This window comes from Mauremys reevesii, linkage group 8 (assembly GCF_016161935.1).
Source record: "Mauremys reevesii isolate NIE-2019 linkage group 8, ASM1616193v1, whole genome shotgun sequence".
Taxonomy (NCBI): domain Eukaryota; kingdom Metazoa; phylum Chordata; order Testudines; family Geoemydidae; genus Mauremys; species Mauremys reevesii.
Window position 1 is genome coordinate 31,548,174 of NC_052630.1, and position 25,953 is coordinate 31,574,126.

Consider the following 25,953-nt stretch of genomic DNA (forward strand, 5'->3'; position numbering starts at 1 on the left):
GAATTAACCGTGCACCCGTCCACACCACAAAGCTATTTAATTCGACATAGAGGGCTCTTTAGTTCGACTTCTGTACTCCTCCCCGACGAGGGGAGTAGCGCTAAATTCGACATGGCCATGTCGAATTAGGCTAGGTGTGGACGGAAATCGACCTTAGTAGCTCCGGGAGCTATCCCACAGTGCACCACTCTGTTGACGCTCTGGACAGCAGTCCGAGCTTGGATGCTCTGACCAGCCACACAGGAAATGCCCCAGGAGGGAGAACCTCTCTCAGTACCAGCGCTCACACAGCGAACGGGAGGACAGGTGGCGTCAAGAGGACCAGCAGGCGACTCAAACGCTGCTTGGACTAATGAGGGAGCAAACGGACACGCTCCGGCGCCTTGTGGATGTTCTGCAGGACCGCAGGCAGGAGGACAGAGGCCCCCTGCACTGTATCTGCAACCGCCCTCCCCCGCCACAAAGTCCCATACCCTCCTCACCCAAAATAACCAGAAGGAGGGGTGCCAGGGGCCGTGAAAACTGTCACTGCACCCCAGCAGAGTGCTCAAGTACCCAAAAGCTCTCATACCCTAAATTTTGAGAAGTCCTTCCCTTCCTGACTCACCCAAGCCCAAATCCCAGTTTCATCCCCTAACTGTCTAGTTAATTATTAAAAATACTTTGCTGTTAATTACTGTTTCCGTCATGTTTTTTTACAGAAGACTGTGTTTGAAGGGGGGGGTGGGGAAGGGGGTTGGTAATTGCATAGGACGGTCATCTTTACCAGGGTACAGACACGGGGGCAGGATCAGCAGCAGGTCACACACACAGTGCAGTCAGTAGGCACCCTGGTCAGTATGGGAGGTGGTTTCCAGGTTCTGTGTGGGTGGGGGGGGACGTGACTTTGTAGCGGGGGAGGGCGGTTACAGATCTTATGCAGCGGTCCTTGTCCTGGACCGCAGAGTCACGCAGCAGAGGCATCTGTATCCGTCCTCCTCCGCCACAAGGTCACATAGCCCCTGCACACAGAATTCCAAAAAGGAGGGATGGCAGGCTCCATTGAAACAACCAGTCTGGCACTGCGGACCGCTCTAGGAGCAGGAGCCTGTCATTCCTCGAGTTTAGAGGCAGTCTTTACATCACTGCACACCCTACGCAGCACAGTCTGCGTCCCAGTTTCAACCCTTTAACGCAAAGTCATTAATAAAGAAACCTTTGTTAAGTAACAATGGAACATGTATTTTATTTTTACACATGTGTTGGAAGTGGGGGAAACGGGGTGAACGGGGTATGTAACTGCAGAGGATAGTCAACAGTAACTGGGTAAAGAAACAGGGGCAGGTTCAGCTTCTCTGTAAAGAAACTGAACAGTCACAGGTCACGCTGCTTGCAGCTTGCTGGTACTTGAAGAGTTCCTTGTCAGTGTCCAAGGCGCCTGTATAGGGCTTCATGAGCCAGGGCATTAGCGGGTAGGCTGGGTCCCCGAGGATCACTATAGGCATTTGCACATCCCCAATAGTTATTTTTTGGCCTGGGAAGAAACTACCTTCCTGCAGGTGTCTGAACAGACCACAGTTCCTGAAAACACGCGCGTCATGAATCTTGCCTGGCCACCCGACGTTGATGTTGGTAAAATGTCCCCTATGGTCCACCAGTGCTTGCAGCACCATTGAAAAGTAGCCCGATTTCTCAGCAGCTGACTGTGGAAGAGGTGGACGATAAGGTGCGAGGAGGTGAAAACGGCCATAACTGCAGCGGGCTCCATGCTCGCAGTGCTGTGGCGTCCGCGCTGTCACTGACCAGAAAAGTGCACGAACAGATTGCCCGCAGGCGCTTTCGGGGAGGGAGGGAGGGCGTGATTGACGGTTCAATGATGACAGTTACCCAAAACCACCCTCGACACATTTTTTCCCCCAGCAGGCATTGGGGGCTCTACCCAGCATTCCAATGGGCAGCGGGGACTGCGGGAACTGTGGGATAGCTTCCCACAGTGCACCGCTTCCAAAGTCGACGCTGGCCCCGTTAGTATGGACTCACAAAGTCGAATTAGTGTCCTTAGTGTGGATACACAAATTCGACTTCGTAAGGTCGATTCCACAAATTCGAATTAAGTTGAATCGAACTACTCTTGTAGTGTAGACATACCCTTAGAGGAATAAAGTCTAATTTACTTTACCCTTTATGGGTGAAAAACCTTTAAAATTTTGAAATTTCTCTATGTACTGACAATCTGTTGTAAAGATTTAGAACTAAATATTTTCTGTTTCAAAATTATATTCAATCTGTTGTATACAAACAACTTAATGAAATATTTTCATTTTTTAAATATAGTTATTGGCAAAACCTTTAAACCTTCAGGATCAACAACAACAAAGTTTAGCAATGCATCTCTTGAAACTTGTCCTCAACTGTCTTAACTTTGACTTCATTGGCAATTCAGCAGATGAGTCCGCAGATGATTTATGCACTGTACAGATCCCAACAAACTGGAGAACAAGTAAGAAAAGATCATAACTGTTAACACTGAAGTGCATTCTACATGTAGTGGAATATGTTATCTGTTTGTTTTGATATAGTACTTGTAATTATAAAATTATCTAAGATCTTTTCCTGTAAGGTAGTCTTGTTTGCTGATATATTAAACAGGAAACCTCATGTGGCTATTTTATAATTTCTATCTATAACAGAAACAATGTCTCTTTCCTTAATGTACTATATCACACAGCGGTGTGCAATTCAAACTGTTCTCTGCAGGTTCTTATACCATGCCCATCACCAAAGTATCTGAGTACCTTTGAGAGCTGCAGTAAGCTCTCTGTGTGTATAATACAGGTCATTTATAGAATCACGTTCCTGGGTATCCATGTGTAACAGAGCAAGGTCCAACCCACCCCTTCTTCTGCTCTGTCTATACAGACTATTTGGAGACTTACAATTATTAAACACCACCGTATAGTTTATTTACATTTGATCTTACTGGGCCATACATAATATCGTTTATAGCAGCAGGTTCTCCTCAATCCTCTGCCAAGGAGGAGAGATGGAAGAGGTGTCTCCACCCAGAGATGCTTCTTCGTTTTGGCTCTCCTAGCCTGTTTTTCCTTCTTATGCCTTCATTTACCCTCTGCCTTAAAGGGCCAATTAGCTGGTTAGTCTACCCTCCAGCCCATTCTAATCCACTGATTAGGCACAGTCAGGTCCACTTCCTGGGTGTGCGAATTAACTGGTGTTTAAGTGATCAGAGTCCTGGCTCAGCTGTTGTTCTCAGCACTTTGTTACACCATGACAAAGCATTGCATGATTTGTTGTATAGATACATTTTTTTTCTTTTGGTGTATCATCATCATTCATGCCCGTCACCCCAACCGGGGTATGGGCCGCCAACCACAGATCTATAGAATAGATTAATTGTGCTAAAAGAGCATTACAAGGTCTTATAGAATCAATCATAGACTATCAGGGTTGGAAGGGATCTCAGGAGGTCATCTAGTCCAACCCCCTGCTCAAAGCAGGACTGATACCCAGATAGATTTTTTTTTTTTTTACCCCAGTTCCCTAAATGGCCCCCTCAAGGATTGAGCTCACAACCTTGGGTTTAGCAGGCCAATGCTCAAACCACTGAGCTATCCTTCCCCACTACACATTTGAGCTGAGCTATTTAATACACTTATATTGATATTTTGTTCTTTAATCAGAATTGTACCTCACTCTTAGCACTTTTATGAAAAATAAAAACAATTCTGGTGATAAATATTTAATTATTACTGATAAACAGTGATAAAAACATCTTTTTTTTTTTTCTCTCAGTCTTCCTAGAACCAGAGACCTTGGACTTGTTTTTTGATTTGTATCATTCCCTTCCACCAGTGCTGTCGCAGTTGGTAAGTAAAGCTTAGTGATTTACATTATAATAATTACTAAAAACAATTCTCTTTTGACTATGTACATTTATTAAACATACAGGCTAAATGTTTACTCCTTATCCATCCCCAGTGACATCTTTGGTGCCACTTGCATATAATTTGGGCCATCCCCTTTAAATGGAGATGTGAAATTATTCTGCATGTTTAATATCTTCTGTAATCTCACGGTCATGATTTGCCATTTGAGATATATAATAAACACACCAAATATGTTAAAAGAACATTATTAAGATTGCAAAGTCAAGCACTCGGAAGTTAGGACATGCTAGAATTAAGGTTGCCTGTGCACCCTTAATTCGACCCTTAATGTGTGTGCATTATGATACAGTCTTTAATTATGATTATACACTATTTTATCTCCAGGACTGCTGCCTCATTCAGAACAACCAGTGCTTTGGGCAGGCTCACTACCATCAGCTCCCGGTCTTCTTTCCCAACCCAGTCACAGCCTCGCCACTACCAACTACCAGTCACTGTCCCTCCTTCATCCCCTCTTACAGTCCCAATCTCATCCGTCTCCTTTTACCTAGCCTATTTCTTGAACACAGCTGAATTCTTTTTGCTGACACTTGCCAAAAAAAAAAAAAAAAATCCAACCTGAGGCAGACAACCAGCATGGGAAAATTTTAGCCAAACAGCTCTTCTTTGAGTAGTGTCCCGATAGGTGTGTAGGTGTGGCAGCTCTCCGATCAAGATGCAGAGAGATCTTCTGTAGCAGTGCCTGTTGGGCTTCACATGCGCTTCTCTCCATATCACGCCGCGGTCGGCATCTATATATAGCGCTTTGCGGTCCAACTGCCCTCAGTTTCTTCTCAACCACCTTTGGTGTGAGACCGAATCCAGAGCAGAGCCCTTCTACTTTTAGAGATACTCTCATTAACTTACCTTACTTCAGTAGTGATTAGCCATTTTCATGAATTTTCTCCCCCTAAAAGAAACCAAAACTTTGCTACTCTTCCCTCCCTGTTACCTGTTTCCCACCCTCCCTGATTGGGAGCTCTCCTCCTCGGGACTATGCTGGGATCCCCCTGATTCAAGAGGTATCTCTCTTGTTGGTAGGCCTTACTCATAAGTAATGGTCACTCACAGTGCGTCCACTGCCTCGGTGAGGGCCATGTTGCACAGAAGTGCACCCACTGCATTAACTCAACCACCCAGACCCTAAAGGACTGTGAACTCAGACTGAAACTTCTCCTCATGGAGAGTTCTCTAAGGCCAGCTTTGGACCCCAGCCCTGATACTTCTCAGGCACGGCTCTCACACTTGACTTGGTCATCAGTTGACCCCTGCTTGCTGCGGCCATCCGAAAGTGAGCAGACAATTCTCACAAGACCGTGAGTTTCTCGATACTTTAAATGACTGCTTCATGGAGCAGCTGCTACGGGAACCCACAAGGGGAGAGGCGACTCTAGATTTAATCCTGAGTGGAGCGCAGGAGCTGGTCCAAGAGGTAACTATAGCAGGACCGCTTGGAAATAGTGACCATAATACAATAGCATTCAACATCCCTGTGGTGGGAAGAACATCTCAACTGCCCAACACTGTGGCCTTTAATTTCAAAAGGGGGAACTATACAAAAATGAGGGGGTTAGTTAGACAAAAGTTACAAGGTACAGTGACTAAAGTGAAATCCCTGCAAGTTGCGTGGGCCCTTTTTAAAGACACCATAATAGAGGCCCAACTTCAATGTATACCCCAAATTAAGAAAAACAGTAAAAGAACTAAAAAAGAGCCACCGTGGCTTAACAACCATGTAAAAGAAGCAGTGAGAGATAAAAAGACTTCATTTAAAAAGTGGAAGTCACATCCTAGTGAGGCAAATAGAAAGGAGCACAAACACTGCCAACTTAAGTGCAAGAGTGTAATAAGAAAAGCCAAAGAGGAGTTTGAAGAACGGCTAGCCAAAAACTCCAAAGGTAATAACAAAATGTTTTTTAAGTACATCAGAAGCAGGAAGCCTGCTAAACAACCAGTGGGGCCCCTTGACGATGAAAATACAAAAGGAGCGCTTAAAGATGATAAAGTCATTGCGGAGAAACTAAATGGATTCTTTGCTTCAGTCTTCACGGATGAGGATGTTAGGGAGATTCCCAAACCTGAGCTGGCTTTTGTAGGTGACAAATCTGAGGAACTGTCACAGATTGAAGTATCACTAGAGGAGGTTTTGGAATTAATTGATAAACTCAACATTAACAAGTCACCGGGACCAGATGGCATTCACCCAAGAGTTCTGAAAGAACTCAAATGTGAAGTTGCGGAACTATTAACTAAGGTTTGTAACCTGTCCTTTAAATCGGCTTCGGTACCCAATGACTGGAAGTTAGCTAATGTAACGCCAATATTTAAAAAGGGCTCTAGGGGTGATCCCGGCAATTACAGACCGGTAAGTCTAACGTCGGTACCGGGCAAATTAGTTGAAACAATAGTAAAGAATAAAATTGTCAGACACATAGAAAAACATAAACTCTTGAGCAATAGTCAACATGGTTTCTGTAAAGGGAAATCATGTCTTACTAATCTATTAGAGTTCTTTGAAGGGGTCAACAAACATGTGGACAAGGGGGATCCGGTGGACATAATATACTTAGATTTCCAGAAAGCCTTTGACAAGGTCCCTCACCAAAGGCTGTTACGTAAATTAAGCTGTCATGGGATAAAAGGAAAGGTCCTTTCATGGATTGAGAACTGGTTAAAGGACAGGGAACAAAGGGTAGGAATTAATGGTAAATTCTCAGAATGGAGAGGGGTAACTAGTGGTGTTCCCCAAGGGTCAGTCCTGGGACCAATCCTATTCAATTTATTCATAAATGATCTGGAGAAAGGGGTAAACAGTGAGGTGGCAAAGTTTGCAGATGATACTAAACTACTCAAGATAGTTAAGACCAAAGCAGATTGTGAAGAACTTCAAAAAGATCTCACAAAACTAAGTGATTGGGCAACAAAATGGCAAATGAAATTTAATGTGGATAAATGTAAAGTAATGCACATTGGAAAAAATAACCCCAACTATACATACAACATGATGGGGGCTAATTTAGCTACAACGAGTCAGGAAAAAGATCTTGGAGTTATCGTGGATAGTTCTCTAAAGATGTCCACGCAGTGTGCAGAGGCAGTTAAAAAAGCAAACAGGATGTTAGGAATCATTAAAAAGGGGATAGAGAATAAGACTGAGAATATATTATTGCCCTTATATAAATCCATGGTACGCCCACATCTCGAATACTGTGTACAGATGTGATCTCCTCACCTCAAAAAAGATATTCTAGCACTAGAAAAGGTTCAGAAAAGAGCAACTAAAATGATTAGGGGTTTAGAGAGGGTCCCATGTGAGGAAAGATTAAAGAGGCTAGGACTCTTCAGTTTGGAAAAGAGAAGACTAAGGGGGGACATGATAGAGGTATATAAAATCATGAGTGATGTTGAGAAAGTGGATAAGGAAAAGTTATTTACTTATTCCCATAATACAAGAACTAGGGGTCACCAAATGAAATTAATAGGCAGCAGGTTTAAAACAAATAAAAGGAAGTTCTTCTTCACGCAGCGCACAGTCAACTTGTGGAACTCCTTACCTGAGGAGGTTGTGAAGGCTAGGACTATAACAATGTTTAAAAGGGGACTGGATAAATTCATGGTGGCTAAGTCCATAAATGGCTATTAGCCAGGATGGGTAAGAATGGTGTCCCTAGCCTCTGTTCGTCAGAGGATGGAGATGGATGGCAGGAGAGAGATCACTTGATCATTGTCTATTAGGTTCACTCCCTCAGGGGCACCTGGCATTGGCCACTGTCGGTAGACAGATACTGGGCTAGATGGACCTTTGGTCTGACCCGGTACGGCCTTTCTTATGTTCTTATGGGAACTAGGCACAAGAGTCCTTCAGTGCATATTCAGCCGCTGGGGATTTCCCTGCATAGATCTCTTTGCCACACCAGAGAACGCCAAATGCCTTCAGTTCTGCTCATGGATGGGTCTAGGCCATGCCTTCCTCATTACATGGGATGCTTTACGACTTGAGGCCTTTCCACCTTTTCCCCTCTTTCCCTTTTGTTTCACAAAATACAGGTGGAATGAGCCCAAGTCATCCTCATAGCGCCGACATTACTATGACAAATTTGGTATTCTTACCTCTTATGCATGACAGTGTGTTCTCTGATCATCTTGCAATTGATTCCATGCCTCCTCTCGCAGGATGCGAGCTGAATTCTCCATTCCAATCTATGTCTTGCTCATCTCAAGGCATGGCTCCTTCATGGTTACAGGATTCAGAGATGACCTGTTCAGAGGCAGTAAAAGAGGTTCTCTTAAATAGCAGACATGACACAACACGACTCACTGTACTTACCTCCAAAAATGGGAAAGATTCCAATTCCAGTACACAGCCAATCATGTTTCAGCAATGAACATCCTGTTACCACCCATTTTTGATTATATTCTAGATCTTAAAAGATCAGGCCTATCTACAAGCTCCATTCATATGCACTTGGTCACCATCACAGCATTCCACCCCAAGATAGATGGCTATTCCATCTTCACCCACCTGCTCATGAAGAGATTCCTTCAAGGCCTTTGCACTAACATATGACATCCCACCCAGCCCTGGGATCCCAACCTCATCTTGCACTCTCTCACTAGACCGCTATTTGAGCCAGTGGCAACATCATCCTACATTAATCTTTCCATGAAAACAGCATTTCTTATAGCCATCATGTTGGCCCGATGAGTAGGAGAAATAGGGGCTCTCATGGCATACTCTCCATACACAATTTTTTCTAAGGACAAGGTCATGTTACACACGCATCCAAAATTCCTACCCAAGGTACCATCCTCCTTGCATTTGAACCAACCTATCCACCTTCCCTGTTTCTTCCCAAAGCCACACACCGACCAACAAGAAGCAACTCTACTCACCTTGGACGTTAGGAGAGCTGTAGCCTTTTACCTTGCTAGAACTAAATCTTTCAGACATTCGCCACAGGGAGTGTCTGTATCCAAACAGTGTCTTTCCAAGTGGATCACACAGTGCATACACTTTTGTTATCAACTACACAACCAGCTACCTCCACATGGAAGTCAAGCACATTCCACTTGCTCTGTCTCCACCTTGATTGCCTTTCTCAACAATGTGTCCATCACTGACATTGGCAAAGCAGCCACTTGGGCATCCACAGACACTTTTAGCTAACACGATGCAATTATCCGTGACACAGCATCAGAAGCTATACTAGGATGCACGGCCCTCTCCTCCTTATTAGATGCCACTCTGAAGTCCCAGCCTTCCATCTACGGATACTGCTCTACAGTCACCTACAGTGGAGCACCCCTAGGGACACTACTCAAAGAAGAAGAGAAGGTTACTCACCCTGTGCAGTAACTAGCTTCTCTGAGATGTGAGTCCTTAGGAGTGCTCCACTACCCGCCCTCCTCCTCCTCTGCTTCGGAGCTCAAAGATGAGCTCTATGTTAGAGAAGGAACTGAGGGCAGTTGGATCTCAGATTGCTATATATAGATGCTGCCCATGACGCGAGACAGGGAGGAGCGTATGCAGCTCAATGGGCACTGCTATCGAAGATCTTCAGTCGCAGGCGCAAGGGGTGCTGCGGCACCTACAGTGGAGAAACCATAGGGAGACACATCTCAAAGAACCTCAGTTAGTGCATAGGGTGAGTAACCTTAGAATCATAGAATATCAGAGTTGGAAGGGTCCTCAGAAAGTCATCTAGTCCAACCCCCTGCTCAAAGCAGGACCAATCCCCACCTAAATCATCCCAGCCAGGGCTTTGTCAAGCCTGACCTTCAAAATCTCTAAGGAAGGAGATTCCACCACCTCCCTAGGTAACCCATTCCAGTGCTTTACCACCCTCCTAGTGAAAAAGTTTTTCCTAATATCCAACTTAAACCTTCCCCGCTGCAACTTGAGACCATTACTCCTTGTTCTGCCATCTGGAACCACTGAGAACAGTCTAAATCCATCTTCTTTGGAACCCCCTTTCCGGTAGTTGAAAGCAGCTATCAAATCCCCCCTCATTCTTCTCTTCTGCTGACTAAATCTCAGTTCCCTCAGCCTCTTATCATAAGTCATGTGTTCCAGCCCCCTAATCATTTTTGTTGCCCTCCACTGGACTCTTTCCAATTTTTCCACATCCTTCTTGTAGTGTGAGGCCCAAAACTGGACACAGTACTCCAGATGAGGTCTCATGAATGCCGAATAGAGGGGAACTATCACATCCTGTGATCTGCTGGCAATACCCCTACTTATACAGCCCAAAATGCTGTTAGCCTTCTTGGCAACAAGGGCGCATCGTCAACTCATATCCAGCTTCTCGTCCACTGTGTAACCCCTAGGTCCTTTTCTGCAGAACTGCTGCGTAGTCTGTAGCAGTGCATGGGATTCTTGTGTCCTAAGTGCAGGACTCTGCACTTGTCCTTGTTGAACCTCATCAGATTTCTTTTGGCCCAATCCTCTAATTTGTCTAGGTCTGTCTGTATCCTGTCCCTACCCTCCAGCATATCTACCACTCCTCCCAGTTTAGTGTCATCTGAAAACTTGCTGAGGGTGCAGTCCACGCCATCCTCCAGATCATTAATGAAGATATTGAAGAAAACTGGCCCCAGGACCAACCCTTGGGGCACTCTGCTTGATACCGACTGCCAACTAGACATGGAGCCATTGATCACTACTCGTTGAGCCTGACGATCTAGCCAGCTTTCTATCCACCTTATAGTCAATTCATCCAGCCCATACTACTTTAACTTGCTGGCACGAATACTGTGGGAGACCATATCAAAAGCTTTGCTAAAGTCAAGGAATAACACATCCACTGCTTTCCCCTCATCCACAGAGCCAGTTATCTCGTCATAGGAGGCATTTAGGTTAGTCAGGCATGACTTGCCCTTGGTGAATCCATGCTGACTCTTTCTGATCACTTTCCTGTCCTCCGAGTGCTTCAGAATTGATTCCTTGAGGACCTGTGCCATGATTTTTCAGGGACTGAGGTAAGGCTGACTGGCCTGTAGTTCCCTAGATCCTCCTTCTCCTCTTTTTTTTTTTTTTTTTTTTTAAAGATGGGCACTACATTAGCCTTTTTCCAGTCATCCAGGACCTCCCCCGATTGCCATGATTTTTCAATGGGCAATGGCTCTGCAATCATATCCGCCAACTCCTTTAGCACCCTCGCATGCAGCGCATCTGGCCCCATGGACTTGTGCTTGTCCAGCTTTTCTAAATAGTCCTGAACCACTTCTTTCTCCACAGAGGGCTGGTCACCTCCTCCCCATGCTGTGCTGCCCAGTGCAGTAGTCTGGGAGCTGACCTTGTTTGTGAAGACAGAGACAAAAAAAGGATTGAGTACATAAGCTTTTTCCATATCTCTGTCACTAGGTTGCCTCCCTCATTCAGTAAGAGGCCCACACTTTCCTTGACTTTCTTCTTGTTGCTAACATACGTGAAGAAACCCTTCTTGTTATTCTTAACTTCTCTTGCTAGCTGCAACTCCAAGTGTGATTTGGCCTTCCTGATTTCACTCCTGCATGCCTGAGCAATATTTTTATACTCTTTCCTGGTCATTTGTCCAATCTTCCACTTCTTGTAAGCTTCTTTTTTGTGTTTAAGATCAGCAAGGATTTCACTGTTAAGCCAAGCTGGTCGCCTGCCATATTTACTATTCTTTCTACACGTCAGGATGGTTTGTTCTTGCAACCTCAATAAGGATTCTTTAATGTACAGCCGGTTCTCCTGGACTCCTTTTCCTCTCATGTTATTCTCCCAGGGGATCCTTCCTATCAGTTCCCTGAGGGAGTCAGTCTGCTTTTCTGAAGTCCAGGGTCCGTATTCTGCTGCTCTCCTTTCTTCCTTGTGTCAGGATCCTGAACTCGACCATCTCATGGTCACTGCCTCCCAGGTTCCCATCCACGTTTGCTTCCTCTACTAATTCTTCCCTATTTGTGAGCAGCAGGTCATGAAGAGCTCTGCCCCTAATTGGTTCCTCCAGCAGTTGCACCAGGAAATTGTCCGCTACACTTTCCAAAAACTTCCTGGACTGTCTGTGCACCGCTGGATTGCTCTCTCAGCAGATATAAGGGTGATTGACGTCTTCCATGAGAACCAGGGCCTGTGATCTAGTAACTTCTGTTACTAGAAGAAAGACTCATCCACCTGGTCTGGTGGTCTATAGTAGACTCCCACCACGACATCATCCTTGTTGCTGACACTTCTAATCTTAATCCAGAGGCTCTCAGGTTTTTCTGCAGTTTCATACCAGAGCTCTGAGCAGTCATACTGCTCTCTTACATACAGTGCAACTCCCCCACCTTTTCTGCCCTGCCTGTCCTTCCTGAACAGTTAATGTCCATCCATGACAGTAGTCTAGTCATGTGAGTTATCCCACCAAGTTTCTGTTATTCCAATCACATCATAATTCCTTGGCAGTTATTATACGGAATGGAAATAATGGTCTTATAATGGGAGGTGTTGAGCAACCTGAATAATAAGTGGTGCAACAGCCCTGGGAAGAATCCTTCCAAGTAAGGGAAGACAACTGGTCAGGCAGTAGAGATTTGCTTTTTTAGTTTTACAATTATTTTATTTTTTTTTAAAAGGAGTACTTGTGGCACCTTATGCCCAAATAAATTTGTTCATCTATAAGCTTTCGTGGGCTAAAACCAACTTCATCAGATGCATGGAGTGGAAAATACAGTAAGAAGATATATATAGCAATACATGAAAAGATGGAAGTTGCCTTACCCAGTGGGGGGTCGAGACAAATCCATTAAAGTGGGCTATTATCAACAGGATGAAAAATCACTTTTGTAGTGGTAATCAGGGTGGCTCATTTCAAACAGTTAACAAGAAGGTGTGAGTAACAGTAGGGGCAAATTAGCATGGGGAGATTCTTTTTTTTTAGTTCTTGTAGTGACTAACATGATTAGTGTACAGAATAACATGGCTACCACTCTGAAACCTTTCTTTTTTTAGGCACTTTCCTGTTTGGTTCAGTTTGCCTCTACAAGAAGATCTTTATTTAGCAATCCAGAACGTGCCAAGTATCTTGGGAATCTAATCAAAGGAGTGAAAAGAATCCTTGAAAATCCTCAGGTATTTTTGTTTTTTAAATTCTTTGCAAATGTTAAAATTATTTGTGAATTTCTGTGGCTTGTCACAACCCTGTTGACTCTCTTCATCCCTCATGACCGTCTTCCAGAGGCCTTTCTTTAAACTTCCATCCTTCTCCTCCTTTCTTCACCAGAAATCATTTTGGGACGCAGTTCGTACAAAATAAGCTATGCAGAACAAAGCTGTCATCTGTTGAATTAACAATGTTTGAAGAGATGTTATGCCCTTGTCTTGGCCATGTAGGAATAAAGACAAGAGGCAGTGGAGGTGGTTTAATTAGGCTGCACCTTTTATTCACACAACGTATCTGGAAATACCTGGCAATAAATTGTACAGTTCTGGTCATCATTCTTTCCTTAATTGTTTCCAGTTATTTGAGAGGGCTGCCGTCAGCTCTTCTTCCCAACCTGGTCCAAGCCAGCCTGTTGCTGGGATCCCACTGCCTTCCCCTCATGTGAAGGTTAAGGGGGACTGAAAAAGGGGTGGGAGGGAAGGGTTGTTTTCCTGCTATACCAGACGTTACAAGTCCTGACCTCCCTTTCTCCAGCTTCCCTTAGAAGATGCCTCCCTAAATCCACTTCCAACTCCTGTTTATCCCCTCTGTAATGAGTACCTGCACTGGACACCGGCCACACTTGCTGCTTATTTAGTTGTGACATCTTGACCTAACCACCTTACCTATCTCATCAGCTGACTTGCTGTGGGGAAAGCTAAAACACTCCACTCTGCCCCAGCTAATCTGGCAGTGAAGAAAAAATTCCTTCCCAGCACCAAATGAAAAAGGGATGAGCACAAGCCCTCACACAACTGATCATAAAACCTGGTTCTGCTCTGATCCCATGGGTGGGAAGGTGGGTGTTGCTAATCAGAGATTGAGAGAGAGCAAGAGAATTATTTCTGGAATGCAGGCGTATACATACCCTGTCCCTGCCCTGGTGCATATGAGGGTGAGTAACCATCCCTGTTCCAGCCACTTCCTGTACTCCCCTTGGCTCCACTGAGGGAAATCTGTCTCCCTCTTCCACCCTATCGTCACCCAAATACCGGAGAGATTCCTGTCCTCTTTTTCCTTCTGCCCAAAGAGTCACTTCTTTCAGTTGCTGTGAGCATATTAGGTTAGTCTGATGATTTAAAAAAACCTTTGTTTCTTGTGTAATTGTAGGGTTTATCTGATCCAGGTAACTACCATGAGTTCTGTCGTTTTTTGGCTCGACTAAAGACAAACTACCAGTTGGGAGAACTAGTAATGGTAAAGGATTACTCAGAGGTTATCAGATTGATAGCCAATTTCACTATTACTAGCTTACAGGTAAGGATATATACAGCCTTAAATCCTTGACAGATGTGGGATTTTTTTGTTTTGTTTTGGGGTTGGGTTTGTATTCAGTTGATGTTATTTTACATGAAAATGTACTTTGTTCCAAGTTTGTCAATAATGTAACTTGGTAAACTCTTCAGCCCTGGGCTCACGTCTTCCTATGTGTTTGTGCTAAAGTGTCTAGTGCAGGGGTGGCGAAAATTATTGACTCTCTGAGCTGCATATTTCAATCTTCAGATGTTTGAGAGCCCCCGGGAGGCGCCTGATGGAGCTTGGGGCTTCAGTCATGTGGGAGAGGGGTCTCAGGGCTTCAGCCCTGCTCCCGCTGAAGCCCTGAGCCCTGGCAGGTGCGCCCCATGGACCTGAAGCCCTGAGACCCCCTCCCTGCTAGACAGAAGGCAGAAGTGATGTGTGGGAGGAGGAACTGGGGTCACGTTTCCCCCCCTTCACCACCAGATTTTTGCCAGGGTGTGATCACATGGTGCCACTGGCCCTCTCCCTGTACAGCAGCTGCTAGAGTCAGCAAGCTGAGGCCCTGGAGAGAGACAGAGGAGCTAAAGCTGTAGCCCTCCCTGCAGCTCCCAATTCTTTGCATCTGCCTCTTCACAAGGAGCTAACACCTGGGAGCTGCAGGGAGGGCCTGCTGAGGGTAAGACAGGGGTGTGTGACTCCAGCTGTTGTGGGGGGAACCTTTAAATTGTCCCTCCCCATTCCCCTCCTCAGCAGGCACCGGTCGTCTCACACAGAAGCTCCTAGCTGCACCATCCCGCTGCTAGGCAGAAGCCCTGAGCCCCTGTCCTCCCCTCTCCTCCCCCCCCCCCCCCCGGTAGGCAGAGAATGGGGAGAAGGGATGTCCACAAGCTGCACTTGAACTGTAAAATAGCCAGATGTGGCTCACGAGCTGCTGTTTGGCCACCCCTGGTCTAGTATAATTCAGTGGGGCCTTGATTTTGATTGGGGTATTCGAGCACTTCCTAAACGTAAATAATACTAGTAGTAAAGATAAGATGTATGTTCGTAAATTTTCACGCTGGGATAAGAAATGCTCTAATTAAAATTACATTTGTTTCTTTGTAGCACTGGGAGTTTGCTCCAAACAGTGTTCACTATCTGCTAACTCTGTGGCAGAGAATGGTAGCATCGGTACCTTTTGTGAAATCAACAGAACCACACCTCTTAGATACATATGCACCAGAGATCACAAAAGCATACATTACTTCTAGACTGGAATCTGTTCCTGTAGTTATAAGGTAAACCTTCTTCAGTATAAATAGAACTTTGCAGTGCTTTTGTTTTAAAATCAATAAAACTTAATGGCATTTTTCTCGCGTCAGTTACATTAAATTATATTTATTGATTTTAGTAGTCACTCATGTTTTACACTGTTGTGAGATCAGAATTTGGCCCAGTGTCTTAAAAGCAAAAGCAAAATTAAACTTGAGTTCAAGTTGTTTTTTTCCAGAGCCCCCTTATTTTATAAAAAGATCCTTGCCCATTATAATCCAATATCTAAAATATTTTTGATGCTGAGCCTCTTCTGCCATTTATGCCATCAGAGCAGGAGTTTCCTAGGATCCCTCACTACATCAGCAAAGGAAGGCAGCAAAAGGAATCCCACCTGTTAATGAAAGGGTAGGAGAGAGTAGCACAAGATGAGGTGGCAGAATTATTTTAAAGTGTGATTCTGCTCTGAAAAAGGACTGTAAAGAGGTCCCTTTTTACTCAGCACATCTGCTCCCTGTTGTATTCGAAGTTGTTGTTGCTCATTTTAGTACAAAAAATAAGCTATGAGCTGTTTTTAAAATATATATATTTATTCTTCTGTTCTCCACAGAGCCAATACAGCTGGCAGAGAGAGAGTTGGATTCTATTCCATTTCACACATCATCAACAAAATTGCTAACTAAGTTCCACTTGCAGAATCTCTTTCGTTGTTGATGTGTGAACTGGAAGGAAGCCCGTTTTACTTTGCAGGGCTTGCAGTTAGGCAAAAAAAACCTTTTACTTGTAAATTGAGCATATTCTATACGTAACTAACTCTCTCTCTCACACACAAAAATGAAACACCAGTGTATGTTTTCTATAGTCACTTTTCAGAGAATAACTGTACTTTTAAAAGCAGCAGAGAATCCTGTGGCACCTTATAGACTAACAGACGTTTTGCAGCATGAGCTTTCGTGGGTGAATGCCCACTTCGTCGGATGCAAGAGTGGAAATTTCCAGGGGCAGGTAAATATAAGCAAGCAAGAAGCAAGCTAGAGATAAGGAGGTTAGATCAATCAGGGAGGATGAGGCCCTGTTCTAGCAGTTGAGGTGTGAAAACCAAGGGAGGAGAAACTGGTTCTGTAGTTGGCAAGCCATTCACAGTCTTTGTTTAATCCTAAACTGATGGTGTCAAATTTGCAAATGAACTGAAGCTCAGCAGTTTCTCTTTGAAGTCTGGTCCTAAAGTTTTTTTGCTGGAGGATGGCCACCTTAAGATCTGCTATTGTGTGGCCAGGGAGGTTGAAGTGTTCTCCTACAGGTTTTTGTATATTGCCATTCCTAATATCTGATTTGGGTCCATTGATCCTTTTCCTTAGAGACTGTCCAGTTTGGCCGATGTACATAGCAGAAGGGCATTGCTGGCATATGATGGCATATATTACAGTTCTGCGGCGATCTGGAAGCCTACTTTCGCCGTCTCCGACTCAAAGAATACTTTCAGGACAACACTGAACAGCACACTGATACACAGTTACCCTCCCACCAACAGCACAAGAAGAAGAACTCCACATGGACTCCTCCTGAGGGTCGAAATGACAGTCTGGACCTATACATTGATTGCTTCCGCCGACGTGCACAGGCAGAAATTGTGGAAAAACAACATCGCTTGCCTCACAACCTAAGTCGTGCAGAACGCAATGCCATCCACAGCCTCAGAAACCATCCTGACATTTTAATCAAAGAGGCTGATAAAGGAGGTGCTGTTGTCATCATGAACAGGTCTGACTACCAAAAGGAGGCCGCCAGACAACTCTCCAATACCAAATTTTACAGGCTACTTCCCTCAGATCCCACTGAGGAATACACTAAGAAACTGCACCATCTACTCAGGACACTCCCTACACTAACACCAGAACAAATCAACATACCCTTAGAGCCCCGACCAGGGTTATTCTATCTACTACCCAAGATCCACAAACCCGGAAATCCTGGACGCCCCATCATCTCGGGCATTGGAACTCTCACTGAAGGACTGTCTGGATATGTGGACTCTCTGCTCAGACCCTACGCCACCAGCACTCCCAGCTATCTCCATGACACTACTGATTTCCTGAGGAAACTACAATGCATTGGTGACCTTCCAGAAAACACCATCCTAGCCACCATGGATGTAGAGGCTCTCTACACAAACATCCCACACACTGATGGAATACAAGCTGTCAGGAACAGTATCCCTGATGATGCCACAGCACAACTGGTTGCTGAGCTCTGTGCCTTTATCCTCACACACAACTATTTCAAATTTGATGACAATATATATCTCCAGATCAGTGGCACCGCTATGGGCACCCGCATGGCCCCACAATATGCCAATATTTTTATGGCCGACCTGGAACAAAGATTCCTCAGCTCCCGTCCACTCACACCCCTTCTCTACCTACGCTACATTGATGACATCTTCATCATCTGGACCCATGGGAAGGAGACTCTGGAAAAATTCCACCACGATTTCAACATCTTCCACCCCTCCATCAACCTCAGCCTGGACCAATCTACACGGGAGGTCCACTTCCTAGACACCACGGTGCTAATAAGTGATGGTCACATTAACACCACCCTATACCGAAAACCTACTGACCGCTATGCCTACCTTCATGCCTCCAGCTTCCATCCCGGACACACCACAAGATCCATTGTCTACAGCCAAGCACTGAGGTACAACCGTATCTGCTCTAACCCCTCAGACAGAGACCAACACCTAGAAAATCTCCACCAAGCATTCTCAAAACTACAGTACCCGCACGAGGAAATAAGGAAACAGATCAACAGAGCCAGACGTGTACCCAGAAGTCTCCTACTGCAAGACAAACCCAAGAAAGAAACCAACAGGACTCCACTGGCCATCACATACAGTCCCCAGCTAAAGCCCCTCCAACGCATCATCAGGGATCTACAACCCATCCTGGACAATGATCCCACACTTTCACAGGCCTTGGGTGGCAGGCCAGTCCTCGCCCACAGACAACCTGCCAACCTGAAGCATATTCTCACCAGTAACTGCACACCGCACCATAGTAACTCTAGCTCAGGAACCAATCCATGCAACAAACCTCGATGCCAACTCTGCCCACATATCTACACCAGCAACACCATCACAGGACCTAACCAGATCAGCCACACCATCACCGGTTCGTTCACCTGCACGTCCACCAATGTAATATATGCCATCATATGCCAGCAATGCCCTTCTGCTATGTACATCGGCCAAACTGGACAGTCTCTAAGGAAAAGGATCAATGGACACAAATCAGATATTAGGAATGGCAATATACAAAAACCTGTAGGAGAACACTTCAACCTCCCTGGCCACACAATAGCAGATCTTAAGGTGGCCATCCTCCAGCAAAAAAACTTTAGGACCAGACTTCTAAGAGAAACTGCTGAGCTTCAGTTCATTTGCAAATTTGACACCATCAGTTTAGGATTAAACAAAGACTGTGAATGGCTTGCCAACTACAGAACCAGTTTCTCCTCCCTTGGTTTTCACACCTCAACTGCTAGAACAGGGCCTCATCCTCCCTGATTGATCTAACCTCCTTATCTCTAGCTTGCTTCTTGCTTGCTTATATTTACCTGCCCCTGGAAATTTCCACTCTTGCATCCGACGAAGTGGGTATTCACCCACGAAAGCTCATGCTGCAAAACGTCTGTTAGTCTATAAGGTGCCACAGGATTCTCTGCTGCTTTTACAGAACCAGACTAACACGGCTACCCCTCTGATACTTGTACTTTAAAAAAAATTGAATAAAAGGGTTGGTTAACATATTTCTGTACTAAATGCCATGACAGCTTGGTTAATGAGATACAAATCTGTGCTGATTCCGTATTATTTTTGCTTTGCTGTACATGTTTAAGGGAGTACTATCTTCATTTGCTATATAGATTTATGCTTATTGTCCCAGCTAGTAATTTTATTTATTGACTTGACGTTTTATAGCCAAAATCCCTTTTATATTTTAGACAAATTTACCATACGATCACAGCAAATAAAACACCCATAGAAAAAATGTGTTTTGAATGGCTAAAAATGTTTAATACTTCTTCAGGGGTCTCTGTGCATTCCCACTTGCAGGATCTAGTTCTTCTAGTGTCGAGCTGCGAAACTGTATAATTAAGCTTTGTCTCCTGTGGGGGGCAGTAGTGCTCTCATGCTAGGATGTTGTCATCATGCATCTCAGTTCCTTTGCTGCAAGACCTAAGTGAAACTACTTTTCAAGTCTGCAAGCATGTTAGCCGATCCTTTTATAGTGAGTCAGTCAGTCATATTAAAGTTAGAGTAGATGGGGCCACTTGCCTTGGGTTATCCCCTAGGCTGTGTCAGGTCCTGAACTCCATATGGGGTTGAAAAGATGTGCCACCTGCTCAACCATCTTTCCAGAGACAGATGAACATGTATGGTGCCTACTGTGGCTGGACAGGCTCATAGTCTCCCAAGGGACATCTTGCTGCACTGTCTCTTCTCAGATGAGGAAGAACAGAAAGTTAATACGGCAGGTGCACTTGGCTTCCTTGGACTATCCTAGCATTCCTTTGGGAGTTTTGAGGTCCACCTCTTTGCTGAGGTCTTCTGTAAAAAGATCTGACATGCATTTTGCTGCCCCAGCTTCATTGCTCCCCTCATTGTCAGGCCTCAGATTGACCTTCCTGAGGCAAACGCTTACTTGGGCTGAGTCTCCTGGTTGGTACTTTCCAGTGTTGCATGCTCCATCCAAACAGGACTGATCTGGCACTGCATGCTCCATCCAAACAGGACTGATCTGGCACTGCAGTCTGTGTTGGCACCAAAAATTTCCTCGGTGCCCTCCCAGTTAGCACTAGTCAACATCACTATTGAGAGTCAGGCTTTCAGATCTCCTCATGATCCTGTTCCAGGGAAGAGAAAAGAGGAGGAAGCATTCTGATCTGTGAAAGGAGCCTAAGAAGAAAAAGAAAAGGAGGCATTGTCTCCTCTACTGATGCATGTCCGCTGTGGAGACTGCTTACCTGTTTTGACATCACTCTTGGCACACCCACTAGCTGTACATCTAACAGTGGGGAAGGAGAACATACAGGCAGACATCCTCAGCAGGAAATCTTACAACCAATATGAATGGTCCCTAAATGAGGTAGTATCCTCATTATTATTCAGGTATGGTCAACCACAAATTGACTCGTGTCCAGTCAGAATGCCAAGTGTCCTCTACTGGCACCAGTGGTCACAGAGATAAGAAATATTTATCGGATGCATTGCTGCTGAATTGGAGCAGTCTTCTCATAGCCTTCCTTCGATACCCAGAGTCATAAGGAAAATCAGAGAGGACAGAGCCCACATCATACTGCTAGCACAAATGTGGCCATGGCAGTATTGGCACACTGTTCTGTCCAGAGAACTGTTGGTTCAGCTTCCGTTATGCCCTGACTTCCTTTCTCAATGGGAAGGATGGTTTTTTTCATTTATGGCCTCTGCACCCATTATAACGTTACATAAAGAAGTCATTTTGAGACCTCACCCCAGCTTTATATCTGCGGCGGTGTCAAATTTTCATCTGTCCCATTATATCTCTCTTCCTGTTTTGTTCCTCAGATCCCAGGCTACCCAGGCTTCTGTGGCTTAGATGTTGAGCTTACTCCTTAGCCAAATAAATAGTATTTCTTGGCTTAAAGATGTATTCTGCTAGGGCCAGAGCTGCCTCTGTAGCTGTCTGAGACTGCTATTGTAGAGACTTGCAAAGCAGCAACATGGAGTTCTGCTTATTCTTTCATTAAGCGTTATTCGTTGGACTTGGCATTGGGATCTAATGCTCAGTTTTGTAAGGCATTATCATAGCCCATTTTTGCCTAGAATGTCTTGTCCACCATCCTCTAATAGGAGCACTACTTGCTACTTTCTCATAAGTGGAAATGCATTGAGGCCCTTGAAAAAGAAAGCAGGATTATTTACTAGTAACGATTTTTCTTCAAGAGTTATCTCTGTGCATTCACATTGCTCATCTGCCTTTCCCCTCTGCCTCTGAGTTCGTTGTATTTCAGGACTCTGTAGGTTCGGGAGAAGGATAGAGGTGGTTGGGGTGTATATGGTCCTTTATATAGATTATATAGTTTAAGACAATGATGACATCCCAGCATGAGTATGCTAATGGACTGCCCAGAGGACACAGCTTTGATATACAGTCCTGTAGCTTGATGCTGGAGATGCTAGTTATCACGGATGTGAATGCACAGAGGCGACTCTTAAAGAACAATAGTTTCTAGTAAGTAACCCCTATTTTATGTGTATTGCAGAGATGGTTTGGAAGATCCTCTGGATGATACAGCTACTGTATTTCAGCAGCTGGAGCAACTCTGCACAGTCAGCAGGTGTGAATATGAAAAGACCTGTGCACTTCTTGTACAGTTGTTTGACCAAAATGCACAAAACTACCAAAAGCTATTGCATTCTTCTAGTAGGAATCCACTAGAAATCACAGTCCAAGAAGGTTAGTATTTATTTCATTTATGATTGAGACTGCATTGTTCTCTGTTATGTGGACTTGAAATGGTGCAAAATTATCCATCTGTATATGAGAGGGAAGTGTGATCACGTGGTCTGAGTACATGTCTGGAAAGTGGTAACTCGAGTTCTAACCCAATTAGAAGGAAGTGGGAGCTGTGAGAACCCATCACTTCTGAAAACCAGGCTTTACATTTCTCAAGTTGGATACCTGAAAACTGAGGGACCTAAACTTGACAGCCATTTTTGAAAATGTAGGCCTTAACTTCTCTGATTTGGCTGCCCCATCTGTAAAATAAATACACTAATTATCCTTACTTCCCTCTGAGTTTTGTGAGGATTAATTACTAGTATTGGAAAAGCAACTTAGCTATAAAGAGAGAACGTATGTAAATTGTACAATATTCTGTCCTATGTAATTTTATTACATAGATTAATTGTTCCTGTCTGTCCCTTGTTTAACTGGATCATGTAAATGATTAACTCTTTCCTAGTGTAGCTGTTTTATAGTTATTGCATCTTTACATGGCTGAATTGAGTTTTTCCCCCAATACAGCTGTTCTTTTACAGATGTAATATTTTGGATCGGATATTGCCATTCAGACTGCTACTTTTTGTTGACATCTTGGAAATGCGGAGTTAAATGTGGGGAGCCATTTTATTCTAACTTATATAATGCACGTGGCCTGACTCTTTCTCTTACTTCCCTTCCCTGTATGCACCTGTCACTTTTCCTTTGTGGTCCATTAGCAAACTTGTACTGAAAGGCAGTTTTCTGTTCTCCAGCTGCAGTCTGTACTTCACTGCTGTTATTGGATTCTTCTATGCATAGAGTCAAAGGGGAATGGTCAGTTACAGTAATGCAGGAAGGTTCCATAGGTCGATACTTGGGCATAAGAGAAAGTTTGGTGCAGTTTAATTCTGTATTGCTCCTTGCAGAAGAATTCAGTTTCTTTTTCTGCAAACTAAACACTTCTGTTCATGCTGAACAATAAATGTTATATCCCTTAGTTATACATACTTTAATTTAGATGTTTAATGGCTTTTAATGTTACAAAATAAGTTAATATTATATTAAGATTTCATTTTATTATATTGTCTTGCTCTCCGTATCGATGGTGATGCGGTCATGGTTTACTAAAACAATAATCCCCAAGAAATGGGTCATTAACAGTAGTTAACGATTACTTGTGATCTATGGTAATGACTGATTTCTTTGGGATTATTGCTGTTATAAACCATAATTACAGATTATTACAGCAATAATTATTTTGCCAAAGAAAAAAATGTAGTCTAGCTAAGCAGCTGCAAAAGCAAGTGCCCTGAACATTTCATATAGTTGAAGTAGATAAGAACAGGGAAAACTGTAATGGTAAACCGGTTCTGTGTTATATGTGTGAAATTCTGCTTTCCACAAATGAGAATGGAGAGAGAGAGTCATCAGAAAAATAGCCTTTGTTTAAATCTGAGCTACTTCCATAAGTGTCAGAGTAACTAGTTTTGTGTTTAAATACAAATTGTTGATAAGAGTGTGTGGTTCAAAATAGTGGCTCTGCTGTTTGAACCATGCAGCTCTGAAAAGCAGCTGCTGTATGCTGCAGTCTTTTGAAATGGCCAATCTTTATTGGGTGGCTTGCCTTTCAAGTCACTGGAGCACCTGCTGTTGATTTGGTCATTTTAGCTATGCAGTCCTCTGGTGCTTCTGCTTCTAGATTGGGTAATCCCTTTAAATTGGCTACTATATGTTGTGTAATTGCGGAATATTTTTGTGCCTGGGTGGGTCTTTTTTTATTTGGCAGTGGTGTGTGTGTGTAGGCTTCTTGAGAACCACAAATCTAGTAAGTTATTGGGATGGTCTCAATACTCTCTGGAACCCTTCTTAATGATAACAATAAATAATTTGTAATAGAATTTATATGGTCAAATATAAACATTAGCTAGTGAATTCTCAGAACACTCCTGTGAAATAGGTAGGCATTCTCTCTTTTAAAAAAACAACAACAAACCACAGATGAGTAAATTGAAACAGAAAAACTAAGGCCAAATTTTCAAAAGCATTCAGTAATTATGGTTGCCTCAGTTGTTGCATGTGCAATTTGAGATGTCAAATGTCTGATTTTATTTTTTCAGAGTTGCTGTTCAACTGAAGTGCCTATTTACTTCAGCAGTGTGCAGCACATAAGAAAATTAGCATGGAAGTGTATCAGGCACCCAAAATCAGTATTCACTGCTGAAAATTTTGGCATAAGCTACTTGCTTAAAGTCTCTCTCTAGGGTATGTCTAGTTGCAGTGCAGACATAACCAAAGAGTCCAAAAAGAGCTGAGTTTAGTGCTCAGGAGCTTCTTGTTCAAACAGCTGGTCTCATGTTCAAACAGCGGGTCGTGCTGCTTTCCTAGAGAGGGGCTCTCGTGCAGTGCGTATTTTACCTTCATCGTTCTTAGAAACTTGTAAATATAATATTTTGCACTGAAATGTTTGGCCATTTGGCAAACATCTTATTTTTTTGCTGCTCCCTTGAATTAGCTTGCTTTTGTAATCATCTTTCTCTGGCTGTGCATTAGCCCCGTGCCATCAGTGATGAGTTCAGCAAGTATTTCACAGTCTTTGGAACACAGTTGTCCCCATAGGTGATTAATAGACACCTCCTTCGTTGATTCACTAATGTTCTGTATAATTACATAAATATAGTTGGTCAGTGTATGATACCACATAGCTTTTTAAAAAACAGATTATCTAGAATCCAGGGGACATTCTCTCGGATTATATATCTGGCTGCATTGCATGAAAGCACGTGTAAGGCTAGGGATTAAAGATAAGTGCAGAGAGACAGTGCCTCCATGCAACTGGCTCTATCCTTCTGTAGGGGGCGGGGCTGACCTCCCTGCTTTCTTATCTTGGGGGTGGGGGGCAAACCACCATTTCCTTGTCCAAAGAATTTTGAGGAAACTCTGTACTGGAGGGGCAGAAATGGGGGATTGGGAAGAAGTGATGGGGCTGAGGAAATGGCCCAGTGAAGGTCTCAGATATCTAGTGAATTTTAAAATAGGTGTCATCAACGTCTCTCCAAAACTGTAAAATTGTTTATTAATGTTCCTTTGGGCCTTAGAAGTAAAAGTAAACATTAGCTTATGTATCACTAAGCTTTATCTGCTGGTGATTTCAAATTCTATTGCAAAAGTTTTTGCAAGATAGTTAAAATATAGATCAGAATGCTCTGTTATAAATACTTGTATTGAAAATCACGTCCCCTTTATTTGCGTTCTGTGGTACATTTTAGTATCTATTTTATCATTGCTTGTGTTCTTCCCATTTGATTACTATCACAGGGTTTAAATGCAGGGCCTGATTTTTTTTATTTTTACATCAGAGTAATGCCACTAATTGAAATGGAGTTATCCCTGATTTACACCAATGTGAGAAATCAGGATCCGACCTTTAAGGCATAGGTGTGTACCTCGGAAAGATTTAGCTGAATGGGCCTGGGCAGTGAAAATTCATTGCCCTTCAGTTCTGTGTTTTCCGAATGTGTCACTGTAAGTCTTGGGGGAAATTAATTGAAGCTTAGTGGTATACAAATGAGGAATTCAGCAAAGAATGTGAAACAAACTTTAAACACTAACATTTTTGCAAATTAGAAAATGCTATACATATATCAAAATCTCTGTTATACACTTCTTAGAATATTTTTTCTCTATACATGCATACTTTTGGGTAATGTGTTTTGTCATGAAGAGATTTAGGATATTTCCAGAAAGACAGAACAAACAAATCTGAAAAATGTCTGTCTGTCTGTCTCTCATTTTACCTATTCCTTTTAAGATAAAATATAATAATTTGCCCTCAGTCTCTGCAGAGAAATGCCATGAAGGACAGTATGTGAC

At 43.6% G+C, this 25,953-nt stretch overlaps 1 protein-coding gene across 4 annotated transcripts in view; it reads left to right on the plus strand.

Annotated features, from left to right (window-relative positions):
* The window catches only part of RANBP17 (RAN binding protein 17), a 265,755-nt gene that overhangs the window by 29,241 nt on the left and 210,561 nt on the right, over window positions 1-25,953 (plus strand). For all 4 annotated transcript variants that reach the window (XM_039484081.1, XM_039484083.1, XM_039484082.1 and 1 more), the window contains exons 7-12: window positions 2,314-2,479; window positions 3,790-3,863; window positions 12,880-12,999; window positions 14,180-14,326; window positions 15,413-15,585; window positions 21,863-22,056. In XM_039484081.1, coding sequence (XP_039340015.1) covers window positions 2,314-2,479; window positions 3,790-3,863; window positions 12,880-12,999; window positions 14,180-14,326; window positions 15,413-15,585; window positions 21,863-22,056 — 874 coding nt within the window. The remainder of the gene's footprint in view (window positions 1-2,313; window positions 2,480-3,789; window positions 3,864-12,879; window positions 13,000-14,179; window positions 14,327-15,412; window positions 15,586-21,862; window positions 22,057-25,953) is intronic.